Source organism: Camarhynchus parvulus, chromosome 14 (assembly GCF_901933205.1).
Source record: "Camarhynchus parvulus chromosome 14, STF_HiC, whole genome shotgun sequence".
NCBI classification, from domain to species: domain Eukaryota; kingdom Metazoa; phylum Chordata; class Aves; order Passeriformes; family Thraupidae; genus Camarhynchus; species Camarhynchus parvulus.
In genome coordinates, this window is record NC_044584.1 from 1,789,860 (window position 1) to 1,816,639 (window position 26,780).

A 26,780-nucleotide genomic window follows, 5' to 3' on the forward strand; every position below is an offset into this window, starting at 1 on the left:
GGGTCTCTTCCCTGCTCAGTTGCTGTGCTATCACTGTACATTGTTATGGCTTTGTTTACAGCTAAAGAACTTTAATGGAATATTTTACATCAAAGTCAAATTAAAACTGAAGTACAATTTCAAGTAATTTATGTACTTTTTGTTTGGTTTTTTTTTTTTGCAGAGGAGCTTTTAAATAACTTTGCCCAGCAGATAGGAGCCTGGAGATTCTGCCTGTACTTCCTGTCCAGCACAAGAAATGATTATGTGATGATGTACAGCCTGACAGTGTTTGAGGTGAGGCCTCAGCTCCTCTACTGCTCTGCCTGGTGCAGTTTTAGCTGGCAGTTGATTTTTTGGGGGGAGATGTTTGTCTGAAATGGTATCCCTGGTAAGTACAGTGATGAAGGATGCTTTTATTGCTCTCTGCCAGCGAGGTTGCTTAATGGCAGGCTCAGAGTGGGAGAATGTGCATCTTTGTACACAAATTGAAGAATTCATTTCCTGGCATCTCTAAGCACAAATTACCTCCAGTTTCAGAGGCTGCTTGAGTTTCTGCATGATGCTTTTAAGAGTGTTATTGCTTTTATGCTGTTTTTATGATCAGAAATATGGGGGTGATTACCTGCTCCTGGCTCCTGCAGGCTTTGAGTGCTGAGAGGGAAGGCAAACCTGCTTTTATTTTTCTGACATTTTGTAGTTGTGGTTGCTGCTCTTGAACTGCATCCTGCAAACTTGTGCTGGCTGGAGAGGTGAGGTCTCTCTTAGCCAGCCACATCCCACTCTTCATCTAGTGATAAAAGAGGAAAATTTGGGTTAAAAGGTTTGATATTGATCTCTGTGTCCTCTGGAATAAGTAAAAGTGTTCTGTGGACAGCACTGGTGTGTCACTGATTTCTCAGTGACCAGTGCAGATGTCCTGGGGTTTGGTCAATGTCACTCCTCAGTCTGGGACATTTGTGTCCTGTCCTTAGCTGGGTGGGCACTCTGAGCTGTGCCCCTAAATCACAGGGGTTTACAGCCTTTGCACAGGACCATTTTTTAGATAACATACATGTTTAGATAAAAACCCTGCTCTTAAAGTTGTGTTGTTTTTGCAAATTATCCACATCATTGTTGATTTCTTCTCTTAAATATTCATTTTACTTAGTAAGGATTGCAGAGGGAGTCTGGACCCCATCTGCAAATTGGATCTGCTTTACCTTCCCCTCCAAAAGGGGTGATCATGGCAAGTGCCATGGGAATTATTCCTGCTCAGGGCATGGTGTCCCACTGATTTTCCTGACAAGCAAAACAAGTGCAGGGCCAGGAGGTGGATTCAGTGATCCTTGGGATCATCCTACCAGCTCAGGATATTTTATGGATTTTGGTTACTGAGCCTCTCTTTCCCTGGAGGGGGAAAAAGTAGCATTGAAAAACCTAATTGTGCCCAGAATAAAGAAATCACTGTGCAAGTGCAGAGGGAGGGACCAGCTGGGAGATGAGGATCTCTCCATGGAGGAGCTTGAATTCCCAAAATTAACTGGTGCAGAACCATGGTCTGTCCCAGTGTGCAGCTTCCCCAGCTGACCTTGGCTACTGGATCAGTCAGGGGGGTGTGAACAAGGATCATTCCCAAAACTGCCCAAGGACATGGACTTCCCAAACTGCTTAGGAAGGTAGCAGTGGATTTGGAATAAAACTCCTCCCGACCTCCTTCCAGATGAATTGTTTTCACCTCCTGCTTTTTGGAAATGAAAACATCTTCCCAAAAGCATTTCTAGGGAGAAAGCTGCAGCTGGCAGATGGAGGAGCAGGACAGAGCACAGTGGGCATGAAAGGATGGGTGTTAAAAATAAAACATCTTCCAGTTTTATTGGGATTCTGGACTTGGATCAAGGAATCCTCAGCTGCTTGGGCCATTGTTTTCAAGCAGTACTTGTGGATTTTCTCTGCTAGGAAACACCAAAAACAACTTTTTTGAGGGATTTCTGTATAAATATCCCTGTGTAGCTCTGCACTGGGAGCTGGTGTCTGTGTGCAGTGCATCCTGCTGAGGATTGCATCTCCTTTGACCATTCATCATCTTCCAGTTTTGGATATTTGAGGTTTCTTCCAGGCTGTGATTGTGATCTGCAGCATTCTCTTTCTGCAGGCTGAGTGCTGCAGATGGGCACAGACCTTCAGCCTCCTCTCTGGGTTATCCCAAGAGATTCAGCTCCTAATGCTCCAGAGCCCTAAATGGGATCAGGGCAGGGAAGCAATTTGTAACTCTGCTTCTTTCCTTTGGATTTTGTCTGGCTTTAAGTGGACTGAAAGCTTTCTGTGCAGTGGTGCCTTGTCACTGCCAGGGCCTGCTCCAGTGACCTCCCTGCTCAGCTTCAGGGGACCTGGTGGCATCAGAGGCCTGGAAAACCAAACCTCCTTCCCTGATTTTCTTTTCCTGCTTCATCCAAGGCTGTGCTTCCCCCTTGAGAGGGGAAACCCTTGGTGCCCAGGGTTAAAAGATAGAGGAAATGGTTTTGTGCCTGCCACTATAGCTCTGCTTAACCCAAAACCAGTTAAACCAGTAACTTCAGCTCCATTGTGGCGCTGCCAGTCCTGGGCCATGAGTGCAGCAGCTCTGCCAGATGCTCTGTCCCTGCTTTCTGTTGTTCAGCCTGGAGAGGAGAAGGCTCCAGGGACACCTCAGAGCCCCTGCCAGGGCCTGAAGGGGCTCCAGGAGAGCTGGAGAAGGACTGGGGACAAGGGATGGAGGGACAGGACACAGGGAATGGCTCCCACTGCCAGAGGGCAGGGATGGATGGGATATTGGGAATTGGGAATTGTTCCCTGTGAGGGTGGGCAGGCCCTGGCACAGGGTGCCCAGAGCAGCTGGGGCTGCCCCTGCATCCCTGGCAGTGCCCAAGGCCAGGCTGGGCAGGGCTTGGAGTGACCTGGGACAGTGGGAGGTGTCCCTGCCATGGCAGGGGTGGGAACAGGATGATTTTTGAGGTCACTTCCAACCCAAACCAGTCTGAGATTCCAGATTCTCTCAATGTTTCTCTCATGTCCAAGATGAGCTCATTCGGGATGTCCATTGCTTTTGCAGAACCTGATCAATAAGATGTGGCTGGGGGTGCCATCCCAGGACAAGATGGAGATCAGGAGCTGCCTGCCCAAGCTGCTGCTGGCCCACCACAAAACTCTGCCTTACTTCATCAGGAACAAGCTCTGCAAAGTCATCGTGGACATCGGCCGCCAGGACTGGCCCATGTTCTACCATGACTTCTTCACCAACATCCTGCAGGTGAGAGCCCTGCCAGTGCATGGAGCCAGTTTTTCCCTCAGAAACATCTTTTGGTTTCCTTGAGTAGGGGTAAAGAAACCCCTGTTTGATGAAGATCAAATGGTAGATGTTGCTTTGTAAATTCCTTTTTAATTTTGTTGGAACACTCAACTTTTTCTGTGTTATGTTTCTGTCCAGTGTTCAAAGTGTTTTGGGGAAGGAACAATACTGTACCACAAGTATTCACTTTGAATTTTAAATATTATGGGCTAGTTCTTGAGAATACAAGGAGTATGGGCTGTTCTTTAAACAAAACAGAAGGCAGTAAAATTACTGATTCTGAAAGGGCAGTTTCTCAATCGGGCTGGTGCAGATTTTTCACCCAACGGCCAAAGACACCCCAAAATCTCTGGTACCTCATCAATAAGGTCACTAATGGGATGTTGTTGGGGTGTTCAGGAGGGCTCCTGCAGGAAGGCTCAGCTGTGAACTGGGCATCCTGACTGAATCCATGTTATTAGTTGGAATGTTGGGTGCAACTCAGCATCCTTACAGGGAATCCCGAGCCAGGCTGCTGCTGGAGCATCACCAGGCTGGTGCAAACCTCTTTTTGTTGGATTATTTTGTCTCCAGTTCCCTTAAAATTGTTCCTAATTGGCTTAAAGAGGCTGAGTGTAAACTGAAGTGCTGCACAGGCTTTTTCTGCTGACATAATTACATGATTTGAATGCAGCAAAACCCACGGCCAAGCCACAAGGCAGTTACTGAAATCCAAGTCCCTGAGTGGCAGGAGTTTATTTGTTAAGGCAAATGGATCTAGTATTAATTGCAAAATTAAAAAAAAAACCCTGGCTTGGCTGCAGAGCTCATCCCTGGCTGGTGTAATCACTTTTCTGACTGTTCTGGAGTGGAACATGGTGCAATTTTGGCCTCAGTTGTCAGTTTGACAAGAAATACTTGGAGATAACTGTGTCCATGTGGAGTTTTGCCTCTCATTTCACCTGGATGTGAACTGAAAGGCAGCCTGAGCTCTCCTGGCCTCTCTAGCACTCTGGGGTTATCTTTAGGCATTGCAGAGCTCACTTGAGGAATCTTTTTCCTTAAGCCTCTCCTAGTGAGCTTAGCAGTGGAGGGAAACGTTTCCATAAATTAATTTATGTGGCAGACACATTCCTAAAATGTTCAGAGAAAGTGGAAGAAAACCAGCAATGCTGAATTCCAGGGCCTTGACAGAAGGCAGAGTAGCACAGGGGCAGAATGATTTGCTGTTAGAATTGCAGATGAGCCCTGTCTCAGGATTTCTTCTGAGATCATTTGCAGCATGTTCTTTGTTCTTCAGCATTAAATTGTATCCCAGTACTCTGTCTCTAAACCTTTTACTGAACCACTGGAGGGGTGGAGAAGAAAGGTAAATTGGGATATTGTATTGTCATTGTGAAGAGCCAGTAATTCTACATGAGGTACTGCTTCCTTAGAGGTTTAAAATTTGTTTAGCCTGACTGAGGTATCAGTGCCTGGTATTGCTAAAACTCCCTGGCTTTGTCAGAAAATATCCTGAGATGATTTTCAGTCCCTTCACAATTTACCTCCAAGTTGGGTGTTTCACTGAGTTCTTTGCCATCTACTCCTGTGTCTGGGACTTCCTTTTCAAAAGCCAAGATGAAGAGCTCTTAGATGGGCTATTTTCTCCCCAAATATTTCACCAAACTGTGTTTTTAGCAGTGTTAACTCAGCCTGGCTCTCCTTTGGAGAGTCAGGGAATCAGGAGCAAAGTGAGCCTGTATTGCAGGATTATGGCTTCAAGGATTACTTGTAGCAACTGGGATTGGCTTTGGACTTTTTTCTCCCAGCGCATAAATCACTTTGGTGTCTGGGCAGCAGTGGAGAGCAGAGCTGTCCTTCAGCTGGAAACAAAACTTTGTCCCACTTGAAGAAGTCTTTAATAACCCTGTGGCTGATGAAGGGACGAGTCAGCTTTTTGTCCAGTCCTGTTCCAGCATGGGGCAGAAGTTAGTGTCTTTGGGGGATATTGTAACAAGGGGCAGGAATGATGCAGCTGACTCCATGTTCTCAGAAGGTCAATTTATTATTTTATTATACTATTTTATAGTAAAGAATACTATACTATAGTGAAGAATACAGAAAGGATACTTACTGAATGCTAAAAAGATAATAATGAAAACTCCTGACTCTTCCCAGAGTCCTGACACAGCTTGGCCCTGATTGGCCAAAGAGTGAAAACAACTCACAGCAGAAACCAATGAAACAATCACCTGTGGGTAAACAATCTCCAAACACATTCCATGTGAGCAAAACACAGGAGAAGCAAATGAGATAAGAATTGTTTTCCTTTTCTCTGAGGCCTCTCTTGCTGCCTTTCAGCTTCCCAGGAGAAAAACCCTGGGCAAAGGAATTTTTTCAGAGAACGTGAATGCCACAGAGGGAAATGCAGTTTTCAGTTTGAGATCCAGTGCAGGTGCAAGGGGAGCTCAGATCCCTCGGGTGCCATCTGCTCCTGGCTGCAGCCTTTGGGCTGTGTGGGAAGGGAGGGATTTTTGGGGACCCTGCTGGGCTGTGAGGTGTGAGTTGCTGCGCTGAGATGGTGCTGGGCAGGGGATGCAGCAAGCAGAAGGGACAGGCTGTTCTGTGACCATGCTGGGACACAGAATGTGTGCAATGACATTATGAAAGCTCTCCTGAAACCCCAGGGATTCCCACGGGGCTCGAGCTGTTGCGACATCAGAGATTCAGTCTGGGGAAGTCGAACTGGAGTACCCTGAGTGGTGAAGCTGTTGTAAACTGGGAGTAGTGTTGCTAATCCCTGTGTGTCAGTGCATGTTGTCATCACACTGCTCTTATCACTGTGCTCCTCAGCTGATCCAGTCTCCTGTGACCACTCCCCTGGGGCTGATCATGCTGAAAACCACGTCGGAGGAGCTGGCGTGTCCCCGCGAGGACCTGAGTGTGGCCCGCAAGGAGGAGCTGCGCAAGCTGCTCCTGGAGCAGGTGCAGACCGTGCTGGGGCTCCTCACAGGTACATGGATCTGTTTGTCCTGCTTCAGGGCACATTTTGGACAGAACTTCTAAAGGGGCTCTTCTAGGAAAGCACATTTAATTGGTTTCTTTTTTTCAACCGGTTCGGGAGAAAATATTTTTTTGGAGAAAAGTGGAAAAAAACTTGTTTGTTAAACAATAAAACTTAAACAGTATTAAACAATAAAATTCTTTGCTGCTCTAAAAGAGATAACAAACTCAGAAAGTCCCTTCCCTGGGTTGCAGCTTGGCTTATTCAGATTCTTATCAGTCTTTCTAGTGCTGGAAATGCAGTGGCCCTGTAGGCCACAGGTGCGAGCTGCCAGTGCTCTTCTGGGTGTTCAGTTCAGAGTAGGTTTAAACAGGTTTAAATAGAAGGGAAAGAAGACCTTACAGTCTAAGGAACTTCTTTGTTTTAGTTAGTTAAAACTAACTAAAACAAGGGAGAGCTCTATTATCAGATCTCTTATCCCTCCGGTGCCGGAAATGCCAGACCCGGCTGTGGGCACAGGTGTGAGCTGCCAGTGCTCTTGTGGTGTTCAGTTCAGAGTAGGGTTAAACAGGTTTAAAGAAAATGGAAAAAAAAATAGTTTAGTTAGTTAAAACTAACTAAAACAAAGGAGAGCTCTGTCTTGCTGTCTGTCCATCTGCAGACACCACAGTCCAGGAGGAAGAATGTGGAGAAGTGAGTGTAGTGTCTGAAAACAAACTGCTGCTTCTTTTTTTTCTTCATTTCTGGAACAAGTCCTAAAGGTGTAAAACTTATTATTCAGCATAAACAGAACAAGATGACTGGGGATAAAAGCAGCATATAGTCAACCCAGGGCATTGTCACACCTTGTGCCACTGAGCTGGCTGTCCCCTGAGCACCCACAGCTGGGCTGCCACTCCTGGGGTGACGAGGGCTTTGGTGTCAAAATGACTTGGAGGTGTTAAAAAGTCTCTTTTTTTCAGTTTTGAGACTGAAGAAGAAGACAGAATTTTTTGGTTCTCGTTCTTAGGGTTGTTTATTTGCTCTTATTTAATACATTGTCTTTTTTTGACTTGTTGAGATCTGTTTAGCACATTGGTTCATGGCACTGACCGCCCTCAGGGCAGTGTTATTTTTTATACTAAAAACTACCTGTGCATTATTTACAATAATTTTCTAATACTTATCACTTATGTTAGACAGTTTGTTTTTACTCTAAACTAATTTAAAAGTGTTACTATTACACCAGAAGATGGAGGCTAAGAAGAAGAAGGAGAAAGACAGAACATTTTTTCATTTTTTTTGAACTCTCATTCTAAAAACTCTAAAATTCTACATTTTCACTTTGTGATAAATTCACTAACATTTTACTCAGACTCTTGTGGCTTGTAACTTTCCACATAAAGTTGGTAATTGTTTTTATGGGTTAAAATCAAAGGCACAGGTGTTTTTGACTCCATGCCAAGGTCTCTGAGCTCCCTGCCAGGGTCTCAAGTCCTCCCAGGAATTTCCTGGGTTCTGACACTGGGGGTCTGTGGAGCACAATAGGGCAGATGCAGTGGCTGCTGCTGCACTGTGAGCACTCAGCTCTGCCCTGCAGCCAACTTAATATGAACCAGCTGATGCAGCAGAGCAGTTGCTGAGCTCCCTCCATGGAGAAGGGATGGGGATTGTCTGCTCTTAGTGAGCCCAAAGCTGTTGTGGAGTGTTTCTGTCCCTCCCAAAGCACTTGAGCTGTGTTCTGCCAAAGTTCTCCTGCAGTCTGTGCTGTGTTTGTTGGATCAGTGTGGATCTTTGAGAAGGCACTTCTGAAAGTTCTCTCTTTGGCCAGGTATTTTGGAGAGCATCTGGGATAAGCACAGTGCTACTGCTGCCACTCCACCACCGTCCCCGACCTCAGGAGAAAGTGGTAAGGAAAAGCTACAAGATGGGATTTCCCTGTACTTAAACCTGCAGTATCAGGCACAGATTCCTTCCTTTGCTGTCTGACCTCTCCTAATAACCCTTTCCCAGAGCTTTTCACAGGCCAACAAATTCCTGATTGGAAAGAAAAACCCTACACAGAGAAACAAATTGCACTGTTAGGTCACCCCACTGCAAATGTCATTAAAATGTGCCCACAGAGCTGCTTGTAGTCCTCAGATGGCAGAAACCTCTCTGAAGTTTCAATGCAAAGTGCTCTAATGACAGTGAGTTAAAATCATGGAATTGTTAAGTTGGACAAGCCCTCTAAAGTCATCAAGTCCAGCTGTTGTTCCAGCACTGCCAAGGCCACCACTAACCCATGTCCCCAGTTGCTACATATGCAAGGCTTTTAAATTCTCTCAGGGATGGTGACTCCAGCACTGCCCTGGGCAGCTGTGCCAAGGCCTGACCACCCTTCTATGAAGAGATTTTCCCAATATCCAATCCGAACCTCTCCTGGTACTTAAGGCCATTTCCCCTTGTCCTGTCCCTGTTCCCTGGGAGCACAGCCCGACCCTTACCTGGCTGTCCCCTCCTGTCAGGAGCTGTGCAGAGCCACAAGGTCCCTCCTGAGTCTCCTTTTCTCCAGGCTGAGCCCCTTTCCAGCTCCCTCAGCCCCTCCTGGTGCTCCAGCCCCTTCCCCAGCTCAATTCTCTTCCCTGGGGAGGGCCCAGAACTGGGCACAGGACTGGAGGTGCCTCAGCACAGGGGACAGTCCCTGAGTCCCTGCCCTGGTCCTGCTGCCACCCCAGTGCTGGTCCAGGCCAGGTGCCACTGCCCTCTTGCCCACCTGGGCACACTTTTCCACTGAGCAACTTTGCAGCCCCTCTGCCCCAAGGCTGTGGCCTTGCATGGGGTTGGCATTATCCCCTGAATTCCAGCTGCTGGCATTCCCTGAGTTCCAGCTGGTGGCACATCAAAGCCAGTGGAGCAAAACTGAATTCTACCTGGGAAAAAGGAAAATGAAGGTAGCCAAGTCTCTGTGAAATGGAACAGGGTGCCCAGAGAAGCTGTGGCTGCTCCAGCTCTGGCAGTGTCCAAGGCCAGGCTGGACAGGGCTTGGAGCAGCCTGGGACAGTGGGAGGTGTCCCTGCCCATGGCAGGGGTGGCACTGCATGGGTTTTAAGGTCCCTTCCAACCCAACCTGTTCTGTGATTGTGAAAGTTTTTCTATCTATTCCTGTTAGGTTTTTGTGTGAGTGCTTATCTGATGTTAACCCATTGACATCTCTACCTCTTAGTTACCTCTGAAATGGAGAGCACGTTGTTGTGTCCTTGTCCTTGGCACACATTTCCTTGTCCCTGGTACCTTTGAGCAGTTCCCTGGGAGCTGCAGATCACTTCCTTGTGGCCAGATTGCAGCAGGCAGCAGCTCCAGCCTGCTGGTTCTGATAAGCTCTTGGCAGTGTTTTGCTTAGTGCTAAACCTTTCACATTGAAGTTTGAGCAGCATTTTGAGTGCTCCTTTCCTGTACAGGAGCTTAAGATACTTCTATATTTATATACAAACCTCAAACTTTAATGGGAAGAAATATTCCTTTGGGTTGGCAGGGGGAGAGTGGATTTTGCTGTAGCTGGGAAGAGTTTGGACAGGAAATATTTACAGAAAAGATCAAAGCTTCTGGTGTCAATTGTTAAGAATGGTGCTGGGGGAGGGAATTGGTGGAACAAATTCTGGGCTGGCTGTCATGGAAGCCTGTTGGAGATGTCCCTCAGTCCCCTGGGGATTGCTGAGGCAGCTTTCATCCACCTGTGTGCTCCCCTTGTGACTTGGGATCAGATTTCCCAAACTGGAAGTCGGCTGCACTTCTGTGCTGGCCTTTTCCTTTCTCCCCTCTCAGGGAAAACAAACAAACTTTTCACACAGTGTTTTCTCAGGATAATTGCTAAGAACCAGGACCACACAAGCAGTGCCTTTAGAAGTTTCATTTTGCCTGTGCAAACTTGTTTGTGTGAAACTCCCTCAGTTTTATTTTTCTGTGCTGTGTCTTTGCTGTGTCCATGTTAAAATTGGTTGTGCTTCCACTTCTTGAAGTCACAGAATCACTAAAGTTGGAAAAGACTCTAAGACTGAGTCCAACCATTAACCAGCACTGCCACAGCCACCACTAAACCATGTCCCCAAGTGCCACATGCCCATGGCTTTTGGACACTTTCAGAGATGATGATTGCACCACTTCCAAATGGAACACCAGGTGCTTCCCTCAGATCCATTCTTGCTCATTTTGTGTTCCCTGAGACTCAGTTCCTTTGTACTGGTGACTCTTGAATGTTTTCATTGCTTAAGTGAGGCCACCACCCTTCACTCTTTCCATTCAGGTGAGATTAAAGGTGTTCCTGAGTCCCCATAAATGTTTAATATCTTCCATTAGAGCCCAGCTCTCTTTAGGAACTTGGAAAACCTCTGCTTCCTATTTTTCATTTGCATAGGGAAGTGGAGTGAAATGGTTACTTGCAAGTCTTGCATGAGTTTTAAATAGCACTTGAAGACAACATTAAACTCATTTCTCATATCACTTAAGCAAAGCAACTCAGATAATGTCCCAAGCTGGACAACATTTGAGTTATTTCCATGGTGTAGGATTTACTCAGCAAGCGTCTCAGCCTCCAAATGTTGTTTTTGCATGATTTATAGCACATTTCCTGATGAATCCCTTCCTCAGGAATATTCCCTTGCCTGTGGCAAACAAATGAGTAGCAGGAGCATTTGTGGCAGAGGCAGTCACTGGGAGTTTCCTGCTTTGGCATGAATGCAGCTGATGCTGTGAATTTGTCACCTGTTTGCAAAGACACTGAAAATCCCTGAACCCCAGAGCTTCAGTGATTTAACTGTGTGCAGAGCACTTGAACCAGCTGCTGTGAGTTACAGGAGTGTCACTGAGAGTTTCTGCTGTGGATGGATTAAAAGATGAGAATCTTTAATTCTCACTGATTTTTGTGGAGTTGGCTGAAATGAATGTTTAAAAGAATAACAATAGTTGGGGTTGGAAGGAACCTTAAAGATCATCCCTGCCATGGCAGGGACACTTTCCACCATCCCAGGTTGCTCCAAGCCCTGCCCAGCCTGGGTTTGTGTTTGGGATTGCCCGAGCTCTGGTGCACTTGGCCTGGTTGAGCTTCAGAGGGTCTGTAAAAGCACAATATGAGCTGTACAGATGTGCCCAGGTGTGGATGTCCCCTCAGGGGGTTCAGTGCTAAGATTAAAGGGCAGGATTGTCTTGCTCAGCCAGAGCCATGTGATGCCTTCAGTTTCTGGAGTGCAGGAGAAAGAAGCAATGATAAGGCTTGGCAGGGAATTAGGAATTCAGTGATGTAAGACATCAGTCTTGGTGAAAAATGAGGACTAAGGAGGGATGTGTTCATCACTCAGGCTCTTGTGTACATTGGAAGTAGCTCAGTAAATCATAGCTGTTATTTTGGCACTGCTGGTGTCAGGATGTTTCACTTCCATAAAAAAATCACTCAGATTCTCTGAGAACTTCAGATTCTGTAGCACAGCAAGTGCCAGATTTTTCAAGATGGAAAGGTTATTAAAAGATGAAGTACTCAAGGAAGAGAAGTGTATTGAACAACTTGGGGAAGGTGAAGAGTTTTGCAGCAGGTGGAAGCCTGGAGATTGTGGGCAGCATCTGTGGGAAAGGCAGCCTCTGGGGGCTGGCCCTGGGGTTCCACAAGCTTTTGAGGAAGCAAAGGCCACCAGAGATAAGGGAGTGTCTGGTTAGAGGTGGCACATGAAAGGTGAGTGCATGTGGTCCCCTCTTGCTGTGAAGGGGGGAGTTCAGCCTGGGCTAGGCAGGATTAACTTCAGAGCTTCTCCACATCATTCTGCAGAGAGCTCACAGCAGCAGGAATAATTCCCTGCTGTGCTGCACTGATGCCTTAAGCAGCTGGAACAGAGGCTAAACAGAGTTAAGGGGAATAAAGAGGATATTTATTAGAAGAGCCTTCAAAGGCTACACCCTGGCAGTACCAGAGCCACAGCTGTGGCTGTGCCTGGATGGCTCCAAGACGGCAGCAAAACAGGGCTTGCTCACAAGATCTTACATTTTTGTAAGTTTTGGTCCATTTGCATATTTGAGCTAATTGTCCAGTTAGCCCCAGCCCATGCAGTCCCATCCTTCTTGTTTTTTCCCTCTTCAGCCCACGTTGTTTGTGCTCTTGGGCCTGAGATTTGGATCATTTGTCCTTGGTCCCCAGCTAGAGAAGGAATTGTTTTGTCTCCCTAAAAAGCTAAAACCCGAGGTATCAGAACTAAGGCTCATCTGCACCCTGAGTGGTGGCTGCAGTTCTGCTCTTTCAGTACCAGTAGGTGCAGAGGAGCAATGAAGGCTTTGTAGAAAGGCACTAAAAGGTGATGGAGGGGTTTGAGTGGCTTCCCTGTAAGTGGCAACAGAAGCAAAATCTTATTTCTGTCAAAGAAACTGGGCAGGAGCTGTGTTAGAAGCCTACTGACACAAAGAAAGTGAAAGCAGGGATTATTTCTGTTTCCTGTTTGGGTGGAAAGTGAAACTAGCAGCTGGCATACCCCAAACAAAGCAGCTTTGTGGTGAAGCTGTGGAACTCTGTCACGGCTTATTTGCAATATTAACTTTCTGCAAATATTAACTTTCTGTGGCTTCAGTTGGAGGCTGGAGGAAGTCATGGAAGATAAACCCTGAGGCTGTGTCAAATTTTTCAGACTCCACCTGTCTGGGGAAGCCTTTGTCATGTGGATGGGAGGCTGGGGGATGTGATGTGTGCCTGCCATGGCATTTGGTCCTTGGGAGGAGGTGCTGGCCTGAGTGAGCTTTTTGGGGACATCACCACAAGTGTCACAGGCCTGGAGAAGCCTCTGTGATGTTCAGTGTAACAGGGATGTGCCAAGCTTACATCAAGGATGTTCAGCCTTGTGAGGGGATAGAATTTTATAATAAATTCCTAAAATACACCCCATGGCCTTGCATTTCCTGAAATACCATGAGAGAAGTGCCCTAACACCCCAACTAGACCATAGCACCAAGTGCCATGTCCAGTCTTTTTTTAAACACATCCAGAGATGGTGATTCTACCACCTCCCTGGGAAGAGCATTCCAGTACTTTATTATTCTTTCAGTGAAAAATTTCTTACTGATATCCAACCTGTCCCTTCCCTGACATAGCTTGAGCCTGTGTCCTCTGGTTCTGTCAGTGCTGCCCGGTGGCAGAGACCGACCCCACCTGTCTGCAACCTGCCTTCAGGAAGGTGTAGAGAGCAATAAGGTCACCTCTGAGCCTCCTCTTCTCCAGGCTAAACAGCCCCAGCTTCTTCAAACATTCCTCACAGGGTTTGTGTTCCCAGCCCCTCACCAGCCTCGTTGCCTCCTCTGGATGTGCTCAAGCGTCTCAACATCCTTCCCAAACTGAGGGGCCTGAACTGGACACAGCACTCAAGGTGTGGCCTCACCAGTGCTGAGTACAGGGGCAGAATGACCTCCCTGCTCCTGCTGGCCACACCATTCCTGATCCAGGCCAGGAGCCATTGGCCCTCTTGGCCCCCAGGGCACACTGCTGGCTCATATTCAACCGGCTGTCAACCAGCACCCCCAGGTCCCTTTCTGCGTGAACACTGTCCAGTCACACTGTCCCCAGCTTGTAGAGCATTCAGCATTCCAAAGCCTTAGAGTCAGATCTCAATCATCTCCTGCCCCCCTAAAAGTAGGGGTAGCCTACTTTTACTGTACCCCTACTTTTACTGTACCCCTGCTTTTACTGTACCCCGACTTTTACTGTACCCCTACTTTTACTGTACCCCTGCTTTTACTGCACCCCTCTCTCCCCAGGTGACCTCTTGAGTAGCCTCTTGCAGAGCCCCAGCGCGGCCAAACTGCTGAACCAACCCATCCCCATCCTGGACACAGACAGTGAATACATCTGCTCCCTGGCACTGGAGTGCCTGGCTCACCTCTTCAGCTGGATCCCTTTGTCCACGAGCATCACCCCGTCCCTGCTGACCACCATCTTCCACTTTGCGCGCTGCGGCTGCGACACGCGCGCGCGCAAGATGTCCTCGGTGAACGGCAGCAGCCCGAGCGTGCTGCTGGGCCAGGAGCGGGGCCGCCTGGGCGTGCTGGCCATGGCCTGCATCAACGAGCTCATGTCCAAGAACTGTGTGCCCATGGAGTTTGAGGAGTACCTGCTGCGCATGTTCCAGCAGACCTTCTACCTCCTGCAGAAGATCACCAGGGAGAACAACGCGCACACGGTGAAGAGCCGCCTGGAGGAGCTGGATGAGAGGTAGGACTGGCTCAGGGCGTCGTGCTGCCTCTGAAGGACTGGGGGGTTGGGTTTGGGGTGCTGCATGCTGTGTCTGATGGCCTTTCTTTCAGAGCACTGAGCCAGGGCAGCCAGGCACAGAGGTAGGTGTGCCCAGGTAAGGGCTGCGTGCTGAGGGAGCTGCTGGGCCAGGTTTGTGTCCCCTGCTGTCCCTTCCCTCCCCTGTCCCCATTCGTTGCTGTTTGACTGCAGGTCTGAGGTGGCACCAGAGCTGAAGCTGTTGTCACAGAGCACAGAAGAGGCTCAGTGAGGTAAAGGCACTGCAGTGTCCCCTGTGTCCCCTCTGGTCAGTATCTGCCACTCTGCCCAAAGCACACAATGGGGACACATCCTGTGAGTCATGACCTGGGAGAAAACAGCAGAAGCTTCCTACCCTTCACTGAGCCATGGCCATTTGTGATTCTTTTTTATTTTTGCTTTTTAAATTTATTTTTAAACGGCACCAAACACAGCTTGGGGAGCTCTGTTCAGTGGTGAATGGCTCCACTATCCCCTTATATGAAACTCAGACCCACACACCACAGCAGCACAAAATCGAAAAAAAAAAGAAAAAATAAAAAGCTAAAACCTGAGGTTTAGAACTAAGAACTTAGAACTAGAACTTAGAACTAAGGCTTATCTGCATCCTGAGTGGTGGCTGCAGTTCTGCTCTCCACAAGCTTAGCTGGAGACAGCAGGGAAGCAGCAGCACCTTGGGAAGCTGTGTATTCTTTTTCCAGGATGTTACTGCCACCTTTTGTTCCCTGGGACAGCTCCACTCTCTTTTGTCAGATATTCCTACTTGTAGGGGACAAAGTGAGACTCCTCCTGCTGTCGTGTTGAGTGGCTGAGCCTGGGTGTTGGCAGGGTGGTGCCTTGGTGCTGCCTCTTGTCACAGGGCTGCTGGCAGTGGCAGAGAGGTTGTAACTGTGTGAAAGTGCTGAGTATCTTACTATGGGCACACAAGGGTGGGAATACATTTCCACTCGGGAGAAAAAAAACATTTAGGAAAAAAGCTGTGGTTCATTTGAAGAGAGGACTTGCACGTTTCTGCTGCAGAATTCTCCTTTTCAGTATCCTTAGATAAAGGCATAACTTTGGGGGGATAAATCCAGACTCACAGGGAATTCTGCTGCTCATTTTTTGCTAGCTCTGACTTGTGTCACTCTCTGCCTAGAAATGAGACATGTGGGAGTGGGACACCTTTGCCTGCAAGGCACAGAGAGCCAGGAGTTCCCCTCTGGATTTCAGAAAAGCTCTCCTGAAAACCCACAATCCCCTATTTAACTGTTCTTTCTTTTATGGACACTATTCAGCAGCCTTTGGGGCCAGCCTTCAGTGGGAGGTGTGGAGCTGTGCTGGCCTGAGCAGAGGTGGTGCTGCCATTCCTTAGACCTGTTATCCACAGGGCCTGCTGGTGTCTGGAGCTGGGAGAACCCCTTTATTCCTTGCTGAGGTCTGAAATGGGGATGGAACCAAGAGGTTCTGGAGACTGGGAAAGTCCAGCTGGCTTCTGGGGGAGTGGAGCTTGCTTTTCTCCTTGTCTTTGTGGAAAAGGCCATGAGGATTTTCCTGTTGTCACTTAAGGGCATAGCTGTACTTTTTGTGTCCAGAACTGAAGGACTTTGTGCATGGAAGTGTCATCCTGGCTTGGACTAACAAAATCCTGAAGGGACACTGAAGAAACCCCCTTCAGTAGAGGGGTGTGCTCAGAACCTGCAGGCCCTGGAGTCCTTCCTTGCCTTCCTCTTGTGCTGCTGGTTATTTTTGTTCTGTTAAAAATCAGTCTGAACACTTTGGACAGTCCAGGAAAAAATTCACATTGCCTTTTGCTTCATTTGTGTTTGGCTTTGAAGATCCCAAAAGATGGGAAGTGGCTGGTAAAGATCCAGGCAATGGCTCAGTGGTTGGAGAAGGGGGCTGGGGGCCAAGGAAGAATTTCACTGGTCTCAGGTCAGAACCTGTTTAGAAAATAAAAACTAAAAGGATGGAGATGTTTGAGTTTGGACTTCTTTTTTTAAATTCTTTTTTTCGCCTTGGCTTTGATTTTTGAAGTGTTTGATCTGTGCTCAGGTGTGCTCAGTGATCTCCTGTCAAGTAGGCAGTGCCAAATAAAGAAGGAACTTCATCTTTTTTGCATGTTCAAAGCAGTGTGTGGTTTTGAAGGCTCACAACAACCCCCAGTGCTGCAGCTCTGTCATCTGGCAGTGCTGCTGGTCGTGAGGGAGTTCTTGTTTAAAAGAGTGGGGATTCCCAAAAAAACCCAAATCCCCAGAGTTTGCAGCAGTGCAGAGCAGGCAGTAGAGTAAAACCAGGCTGCTCATGCCTGTCTGAAACTGTGCTGAGCTCAACTTTTTATTTAAAGTACAAACTTGAAGTAGTTTCATGCATTTCAGAGCTCTGGGCAGGAGGGAAGGCTGGCACTGCCTGTGTGTGGTGCTGCCATCCCTCCTGGGGCTGTGGAGTGTTTAACCCTTGCTGCACAGATGGATCTGGAGCTGAAGCTCCTGCTGTGCAGGGTGGGTTTGTTCCCCAGTAAAAGCTCACCCCACTGGGGGCTTTGCTGTTTTTCTCCCAAGAACTCTCCCTGCTGCACTGAGGTGGTGCCATTGCTGCATTCCCTGAAGATTTGGTGGCAGATTCCTTTTGGGAACTACGCTTTGCACATTCCCTGAGGAGCCCCATGCTTTAGAGGAAGATTTCTCTTTCATTTTTCAGTTCAGGCCCAAGCCTGGGCTCAGCTCAGAAACTCTTGGATGGCTGATCTCCACTGCAGGAGGAATTTTCCTTTCCAGCTTTAAGCTCCCTGGCTCTCCCACCCCCTCCTGTAAATGTAACCCCTCTGGTGCTGATTCCTGCATTAACTTCCTGCTTCCAGCTGAATTCCTCAGGGGTACAGTTCATTTCACTAATCCTGTCTCCATCACTACAATGACCTTTGCTAGCAAGTTATTTCTGCAGGGTGGAGGGGGTTGTGTTCATTGGCAGGCCTGGTTGAACTCAATATTTATCTGAATATTAAAGTTGCTTTTGACTAGATTGTCTTTTCTGCTGTTTCAGGTGTTAATGGAGTGAAGGGTTGCCCATCCTGTAGGTAATTGTTGCAGGGCTTTATATTTAATTGTTCTACTGATGGTTAATTGTAACTTTGCTTTGAATGAGAAGATTTTGAGTGGCTTTTACCACTATTTCAATGCAATTGCTTTCCCTTGGGGCCCTTTGGCTGGTTTTTTCAGTACTTTCTCCTTTCCCTTGCAGCTACATTGAGAAGTTCACAGATTTCCTCCGGCTCTTTGTGAGCGTCCACCTGCGAAGGATCGAATCCTACTCCCAGTTCCCTGTGGTTGAATTCCTGGCCCTGTTGTTCAAATACACTTTTCATCAGGTACAGCCCCACATCCTTGTTTTTCCCAGTCTGTTCTGTTGTCCAGGACCAGCTTGTTTGCCCCAGTAAACCCAAGAAAAGAGAATTAACTGGTCTTATTGGCACTTCCCAGTGGTGCTGGATGTGTGGAGATGGCTTCATGTGCTCTTGGGTTTAGAGGTCACAGGTGGTCACCCTGCAGCAACAAGTTGTCTGATGTTTAACTTTGCTTCTGCTTTAATTTTTTTTTAGTCTTTGGAATGGACAATGTGTGGAAAAGTCTCTCAGACTTGCTTTGTTTGTGTTTGGGGATTTTATTCCTTGTCCTCAACCTGTGGCTTTCTTGTAGCTTTTAGTTTTTGTATTAAAACCCTCAAGCCCTGTGGCTTTAGGTTGGTTTTATCTTGCTGTAGAAGCTGTCAGTGCAACTCAGCCCCATTTACACAGGAGCAATGACAAGGAAACAGCTTCATAATATCACAGAATCGTGGAATAATTTGGGCTGGAAGGGACCTTAAAACCCATCTAGTGCCACCCCTGCCATGGCAGGGACACCTCCCACTGTCCCAGGTCACTCCAAGCCCTGCCCAGCCTGGCCTTGGGCACTGCCAGGGATGCAGGGGCAGCCCCAGCTGCTCTGGGCACCCTGTGCCAGGGCCTGCCCACCCTCACAGGGAACAATTCCTAATTCCCAATATCCCATCCATCCCTGCCCTCTGGCAGTGGGAGCCATTCCCTGTGTCCTGTCCCTCCATCCCTTGTCCCCAGTCCCTCTGCAGCTCTCCTGGAGCCCCTTCAGGCACTGGAGTACTGGAAACTGGTGTAGCCAGCCATGAAATGGGTTAGCACTGAGACCAGCCTTGTAATTCCTGGGTTCCTGCCCTTGTACAAAAGCTCTTGTTCATCTTTGGACAGCTCTGAATCTCTCCAGTGACATCGTAGAACTGTTCCAGTAAGGCAAGAAGCTCTTCCCATGGATTGAAGTGGATGTTAATTCCTGTTTTCATTCTGTGAAATCCATCTTGCCGTAGCTTGTGGTACTCATTGAGAATTTTGGTGTCTTTCAGCCTACACATGAAGGTTACTTTTCTTGCTTGGACATCTGGACACTCTTCTTGGACTATCTGACCAGCAAAATCAAAAGTCGCCTGGCAGACAAGGAAGCAGTGCTCAACAGGTGAGGGCTGGGGGCTGCCAGGGTGGCACAGCTGGAATCATGGCATGGGCTGGGGTGAGGGACCTTAAAACTCATCCCATTCCACCCCTGCCATGGCAGGGACACCTTCCACCATCCCAGGCTGCTCCAAACACCATCCAGCCTGGCCTTGGGCACTGCCAGGGATGCAGGGGCAGCCACAGCTGCTCTGGGCACCCTGTGCCAGGGCCTGCCCACCCTCCCAGGGAAGGATTTTTTTCCTTCAGCAGCAAAGAGACTTTGTGGTCACCATGGAAGAGCTGTGAGAAATAAGCTACTGCTTAGAGCAGCCTCCTGTGTGGTTGAGTTCTTTCTTTTTCTAAAATCATGAAGTATAAAAAGCATAAACCTCAATGTTTCACACTCATTCACAAGAACTCAGGCTGAGCAGGTTTGGGTAGACAAACTGGCACTTACATATGTTGTGTGTGAACCTTGCAGGCAGAGGAAGGAAGCTTTGTAGTCTGAATAGAACTGGAGCACATTTTAGCACAAATTAGAGGAGGAAACTACAACACAGGTTGCTTACTTAGTGTTCACACAGCTCATACAACTAATTAATGAATTAGGAAACAAATTTTATTTAATTAGGACTTAAAATTTCCTCTTTAAATAGAGGATGTGTTTCTGAGAAATACAGATGAGACTGGAACTCAAAAGCTGCACTTGCTTACCACTGTGTGTATTAGTTACAGCAGTGGTTGGCAGCTCTTCCTTGGCAGATGCTGACCCTGAAAGGGGTGGGTTTTGTTTGAGAAGAGTCTCTTTGCTGCCACTTTAAAAATCTGGTGAATGTCCTGGTGAGTTGTTTGGGTTTTTGAGGTCCATGGTTTGTGCCATGTTTAGTTCTGCTGAGTGCAGAAGGAAGATTCTTTCCCTTGAGCACCCTGAATAGCAGCAGTTGTTTTTTTAAAGCCAGCCTGGCATCATAACCACAAGGAAAAGTGGAACTACTGTAGAGCAGACAGCTCCTTCTTTCAACATGGGAACTGTGGGGTTTGAATTTCTCAAGAAGTAGATTTTGGGTTGGAGCTTCATGATTTGCTCCTAATGTGCATGTCGTGCATGTTGTCTTGGTGTCACTCAGCTTGTGATGGAGAAAATTGTAACAAAAAGCTGTCTCTGGGTCTGTCAGACTACAAAATCCTAAATAAAGCTTGGGAGTGCTCGAGGCTGTGCTGTTTGTCCTCAGTGGCAGCTCTGACATCTCCACATCCCTGCACACCCTGAGCCGTGGGAACCCTGAGCTGCTCAGTCTGGGAGTGGTGACACCACAGGGCCACTGAGGACATTTCCTGTTCTGTGCTTCAGAAACTTTGCATTTTGTACACAGTGCCACTTTCACCACTGCAGAAGTTGCCAAATGCAAGGTTACACCACCTTGCCCAGAGCTTGCAGCTGCCTGGCTGGTGGCACAGCTGACTGTCACATCTGACACTTGGCTTGCGTCATGCTCTGCGTCTGTTACTCTTTTTTAATGCCTGCTTTTATAACCTGATTTTCCCTAGGAAAAAAAACCCAGGATTTTTTAATGAGACCCCAGCTGTTTTGTGAAGGAGGTTTTTCAAGGAGAAATCGGCTTGAAATCCCTGAAGTTTGGTGTTGTGGCACCAGGAGTGGTTGGGTGCTCTGCTGGGTTTGCAGCTGGACATTATTTCTCTTGGCTCTCTGCTGTGCTCTGTCCCAGCTGCCTGGCTCCCAGAGGTGCAGGGACATTTCAGTGACATGCTACAGTGCAAGCAGAAAAGGGGCTGCCTTTGTTCAGGGGAGAAGGGCCTGAATTTCAGTGTTGGGGAGGAGACAGCAGCACAGACATCTCAGGGGTCTCTGAGGTCAGGATGACCCCAAGATGTGTTAGAAAATCTCTTTTTCCCAGCCTGGCAACCAAAGAAGGAGTCAGGATTCTTCTGTTCTGGTTCTCAAGGTTGTTTATTCTTTGTTATCTCTAACATTCTTTCCCTGGCCTGCTGAGGTCTGTTCAGCAGGTCAGTCAGTGGCACACTGACCACCCTCAGGGCAGTGATACCTTTTTATGCTAAAAACTACCTGTACTTTATTTACAATAATTTTCCTGTACCTATCACCTATGTTAGACAGTGTGTCTCTACTCTAAACCAATCATAAAGTGTCACCATCCTAGCAGAAGATGGAGCTAAGAAGAAGAAGAAAGGACAAGGCATGCCCAAATCCCTCCATCTTGGGACCCTAAGCTCCCCTTCTAAAAACCCCAAAATTCTGCTTTTCACCCTGTGACAAACTAACTATCATTCTACTTAAACTTTAGTATTAAGTTAGTTACAAATTCTTATAGTATTGAGTTAATTACAAACCATATAAGGTTGGTAATTTTTTCCATGGGTTAAAATCAAAGGCACAGGGGTCTTGGGCTCTGTGCCAGGGTCTCTGAGCCCCCTGGCAGGGGCTTGAGCCATCCAGGACAGCCTGAGGGATTTCCTGGGTTCTGACACAGACAGGCTCAAGGCAGCAACAGCTGCCCTGGTTCCTCTGTTCCTCATTCAGTGCCCAGAGCAGAGCAGCAGAGGCTGCTGAGGACAGCCCAGGCTGCAAGAGGCTCTTGGTGCCTCCTGTTTGTGGTGTTGTTCCTGGCAAGCTGCTCCTGCTTTTCCTGTTTTGAACTCTGGGGCTGTTTCTATTGCTGACAATCCTCCCTTTCCCTTCCAGAGGCAGAGGGATATTGGGTATTGCCACAGCTACCTTGTGACCTGAAATGAGCTGATACCTTGAACCCCAGGCTCTGCTTGCTGTAACTGCTGTGTTTTAGATTTCCTTTGCTGGAAGGGTTTTACCCAACCTTGTGTGTGTCTCCCTGGTGGCTGCAGGTACGAAGATGCCTTGGTTCTGTTGCTGACAGAGGTGCTGAACCGGATCCAGTTCAGGTATAACCAAGCACAGCTGGAGGAGCTGGATGACGAGACCCTGGATGATGATGTAAGCTGGACAGGACAGGGAACCCCTGCACTGCTGCCACCTGCAGTGGCTTTTCCAGACCTTGCACTCTGGAGTATGAGCTAAACAGCTGCTTCTCCCCTCCCTTCTCTGTGGGGTTTGAGCTGTAAAACAGCTTCAGATGCTTTTCACCAAAAGTCACACTGGAGATGTAACCTTTGGGTTTAACTTGGTTCTTACTGGGGGAAAAATTAGATCCTTGTGTTCTGGTTGTCAGACGTCCATGTCTAGACACCTTTGGAATTTAAAGTGTTTAATTAGTTTGGAATTAATTTGCTGGTCACTTGGGAATTTAAATGCTAAAATATCTCTGAAGCAAAAGCTTGAAGCTGTATCTTGCTGGGGCTTCCGTTTAAGCTTATTTCTCCTGAGTTGGTATTGATAAAAATCACCTTGAAGCTGATAAATGTCAAAGTGGAGTGATGGCCAAAGTGGGTGGGGCCAGAGCCCTGGCAGGGCAGGTGAGCTGTCACAAGAGGGGAGGTAAAGGAGCAGAGGGAATTTTATCACAAATGGCATCAGACAGATTTTTAAATTCTAGGGTGTTGAGGGCTGGTCACATCACAGCCTCTGAGTTTGATAGCAGCACCATTTTATAAGCAAAATAAATTATTTTCTGGATTCATTTGACACTTGTGTCATCTGGATAATTAGCTGCCATACCCCTGTAAAGACCATGTTGGTGTTTGGATGCCTTTCCATGATAATAATGTCACAAATAAAGGTATGAATTATCCAGAGCAGCCCTGATGAAGTTGTCCTTATGTTTCCAAAACAGGGTGGCAAATAATGATACTTGCGAAACTTCAAACTTTTGTATAAAATTTGAAAAGGGTTTTAGTTCATTATTTAAGGATAAAATGAAGTCAGGACAGGGTGCTGTTGATTCTGTTGTTTATGCTGCTGTGTGTGTTTGTTATTCCATTTTTACCTTCTCATATTACTAGCAGGTTTGGGCTATGATGGTAACAGGCAGCTTTTTTCTCAGTCACCTGTGTAGCTGAGCATGGAAAGAGTCTTTTACTGTTAAAATAATTGTTTAATTCACCTTTAAAATTAATGTAATTGTTTAATTCACCTATCAAGTTCTTGCTGCTCTTTCCCCTCCCTTCTCCTGCACTGTCCCCCCGGTTTTATCAATTCTGTATGAAAATAAGTTCCAGTGGAGTGTGCAAGTTACAATTCTCTAAGATCCTGTTTGTGGGGGGGGTTTCTCTCTCCTGTCCCTCCCTTCCCAGGGGAACACAGAGCTTTAGGGAGCCAGGGAAGGGCAGTGCTCACCCCATGTCCTTCTGTTTGCAGCAGCAAACGGAGTGGCAGCGGTACTTGCGCCAGAGCTTGGAGGTGGTGGCCAAAGTCATGGAGCTCCTGCCAACTCACGCCTTCTCCACACTCGTAAGTCCTGCCCCAGGCCAAAGTGCCACGTGGAATCAGCACCAACTGCTGTAGATTTTTTTGACAGATGCCTCAGTGCCAAAAAGAAGGGAAATTTGGGGTTGGATGCAAGTTTGCAAAACTTGGCAAACTTTGCAAGGGGAGATTAGAAATTGAAGAGAAAAAAATTGTTTCTTTGGCTTTGTTGCATTTCTTGGTGTGTTTTGAAGAGAGTGGTTCACTAAGTGCAGTTTGGAGGACGCTCTTTATGAATTCCCACCTCTCAAAGTGTAAACATTTGGCAGCAGCCCCTCTAGGCTGTTTCTCTTGGCCTTTATCTCGGAGGCAGGGCTGTGAATTGGGCAGGTAAGTGTCATTATTAGGGCTTTAAAGAGAGTGGAATCTTTATTTTAATTAAAGGCTAGATAAAAATGCTGGAGAGAGGCCTTGGACTATTGGGAAGCAGATCTGATCCGGATAAGTGCTTCTCTTCAGCTGCTGTCACTGTCTTTGGTGGTGTCAAAGTTGTCTGGGCTTGTAGCATCCTAAAAATTTTGAGGAGGAGATCTTGGAGATTGAAGTGTGGCCCAGAACTCAGAGCAGTCCAGGTGGGGTTTTGCTGGGTGAGGAGAAAGGGAAATAACAGCAGTGGGATGTCAGCAAATGCATTAATCCTGCTGGGAACACTGCACAGCTCGACCTCAGAGCTGTATTCCCAAGAAGCAGAGAAAAATGGGCTGCTGCAGAGGTAGGAGATGCCTGACCTGAAGTGCCTCTGCAGTTGCTGTTTTTCTTTAGGCAGGGAAGCAAAGCCTGTCACTAGCAGGAGGGACCAAAGCAGAGGCTGCTGTGCAGCCCTGCCGCGAGTCAGCGGGAGGCACCAAGGAGCAGAGCAGCGTTCAGGGAGCAGATGGATCAGATGGAGCAGAGCATGTGGCTTCCTTGGAGTAACACATCCACATGAGGAAGGCTCTGTGGTTTTTTAAACTCCCTTCAGGCAGTTGTGCAAAGACACTCCACTGTTAATTAGGCACAGCATGTTGGTAGGGAGTGCTTTCCTGAGCCCTGCCTTGTTCCTTCTGAGGGACTGGGGAATGGGGAGGCTCTCCAGCAGTTCCCAGTGCTTTTCCCAGTGCCTGCAGGGCTGGTGGGTGCAGTGGTTAGTTTAAGGGTTTTAGCAGTGGCAAATAATTAAAGCAGTGGACAGCAGCTGCCATGACTCCATCCCATGCTGGGCAAGGAAAGGCTGCAGCTCCTTCTGCTGATGGGTGAGAGAACTTCCATCAAACCAACGACCAATTTCAGCCATTTTCCCCAACAGAAATTAAATAGAGCTGTGCCAGGCTGGAAGGGTTGAGAAAGATTCTTCAGCTGAAGTATGAGCAGGACCTGGCATGTTTGCTGTCACTGCTGAGTGATGGAGCTGGGCTGACACTCTGCTCCCACACTGGGGTGCATGAGGACTGTAGTGTTTATTCCTTTAGCTGTTTTCCCCATGGAATGTCACTGCTGCAGCCTGCAGCTTGCTGGCAGAGTGCTGCACTGCTTCCCTTCTGTATCCTGGTAGAGGCACTGAACTCAACTTTCTGGTTGCATAATATTTTGGGAGATTTTTAAGGCTCACCTTTTGAGAAGGTGATACTTGCAGGTGAAGTGGGTGAGCACAGACCTCCTGCACCTCAGACTCTGCCACTCCTCTGCTCCTTGGCCTGGGTTGTGCCTCCAGCTGTGTGTTCCTGGTGCTGTGCCCTCACTTGCACTGTCAGACCATTATCTTGTCAGGCTGATTGCTGGGGTTACAGGCAAAGGAGAGCTGCCACAGGGAAGTGCCTTCAGGGGAGTGATCTTTGTTTTCCTGACAGCTGTCAGGACCTGGGAAGTTGTGGGATGCAGGATCAGCCCAGAGCCCGTCCTGCCCTTCTTCCAAATGTCTGTGTGAAGGCACTGGGGAGAAATGAGAGCACTCTGCTCTGGCAGAGCAATCAGTCATTGGCCGTGACTGTGTGCCAAGCCCCAGGATCACAATCAGTTCTTCTCTTCCAGTTTCCCGTTCTGCAGGATAACCTGGAAGTGTACCTGGGCCTCCAGCAGTTCGTGGTCACTTCAGGAACAGGTAATAACCACCCTCTAACACTGTGCTCCTCCCTCTTTCATCTCTGCAAAGCCACTCCAGACCTGCTTTGGTGGTGTTTTTTCTGTACTCAGTTGATCCAAACCTGTGTGGTGCCTCATGGCTCAGTAATTAAACTCCAGCAGCAGACAGAAATCTCATAATATGATTTATTCTTGGCTTGGTTCTTCCCTTGTTCTGGTATTTGAAATGAAGATACCAGAGGTGTTAAGAGCAGGTGTGCAGCACCCAATACTACAGCTCCTTCCTGAGAAACAAGGGAAGCAGCAGTGGTGAGATCTGCCTGAGGGCAGGCTGTAGCTTTAGGTAGTACTGAAATCCCTGATGTGACCAGGAAAGGAATATCTGTCACATCTCCAGTACTGCTGGACATGGCAGAATGGTGACTGTTGTATAGCCAGTGCTAGAAAAAATATTCCCAGTTTTAGGATCATTTCAGCCCTAGGATAAGCTGTGTGTGGGAGTTTAGTGCTGTGGCACCAGCCTGTGTTAGAAGCTGTCCTGGGGGCTGGATCAGCAGCAGCAGCAGCTCAGTGCAGCTCTGGATTGAGCCCTGGGTGGTGGCACAGAATCCCAGAATGGGTCTGGAAGGGACCAGAGTGATCCAACTTCCCTGCTCATCCCAGAGCACATGGCACCCGATTGTGTGTTTGTATTGATGGCACAACATGGAGAGGTTGCTGCTGAAAGCTTGATCTGAGATTAGATACAGTCAGTGGAAAGAAGATCTGATTTTCTTCAGAAGGTGGTGTTGGAAAATATACTTGCTCTTTTAGTAGAAGCTCTGGAATGTTTGAGCCCAGCTGTCCACACCTGAGCAGCAGCAGGAGGATTGTGTGGGGCTGGAAAACCTCATTAGCAGATTGTTTCTTGTACCTGAGAAACATGGAAGTGCACAGCACCCCTCACACCAGAAGTGAAGTCACAAATTCTCTGTCCCAAATCTGCTGCTGGATCACTGGAGCTGCAGCCAGCAGAGGGAGTGTGGAAAACCACCTTCTCCACGTGGAAAATACCTTCTCCATGTGGAAAACCACCTTCTCTGCATGGAAAACCACCTTCTCCACGTGGAAAACCACCTTCTCCATGTGGAAAACACCTTCTCCATGTGGAAAATCACCTTCTCCACATGGAAAACCACCTTCTCCATGTGGAAAACCACTTTCTCCACGTGGAAAACACCTTCTCCACGTGGAAAACCTCCTTCTCCCATGTAGAAAACCACCTTCTCCATGTGAAAAACCACCTTCTCCACATGGAAAACCATCTTCACCATGTGGAAAACC

At 47.7% G+C, this 26,780-nt stretch overlaps 1 protein-coding gene across 1 annotated transcript in view; it reads left to right on the forward strand.

Annotated features, from left to right (window-relative positions):
* Nucleotides 1-26,780, forward strand: part of XPO6 (exportin 6) — a 62,802-nt gene that overhangs the window by 17,577 nt on the left and 18,445 nt on the right. Inside the window, 10 exon segments of the mRNA XM_030957873.1 lie at nucleotides 164-276; nucleotides 3,050-3,247; nucleotides 6,101-6,260; nucleotides 8,062-8,139; nucleotides 13,992-14,445; nucleotides 17,722-17,848; nucleotides 18,895-19,004; nucleotides 21,863-21,971; nucleotides 23,292-23,384; nucleotides 25,407-25,476. Of these exon segments, the coding sequence (XP_030813733.1) occupies nucleotides 164-276; nucleotides 3,050-3,247; nucleotides 6,101-6,260; nucleotides 8,062-8,139; nucleotides 13,992-14,445; nucleotides 17,722-17,848; nucleotides 18,895-19,004; nucleotides 21,863-21,971; nucleotides 23,292-23,384; nucleotides 25,407-25,476 (1,512 nt within the window).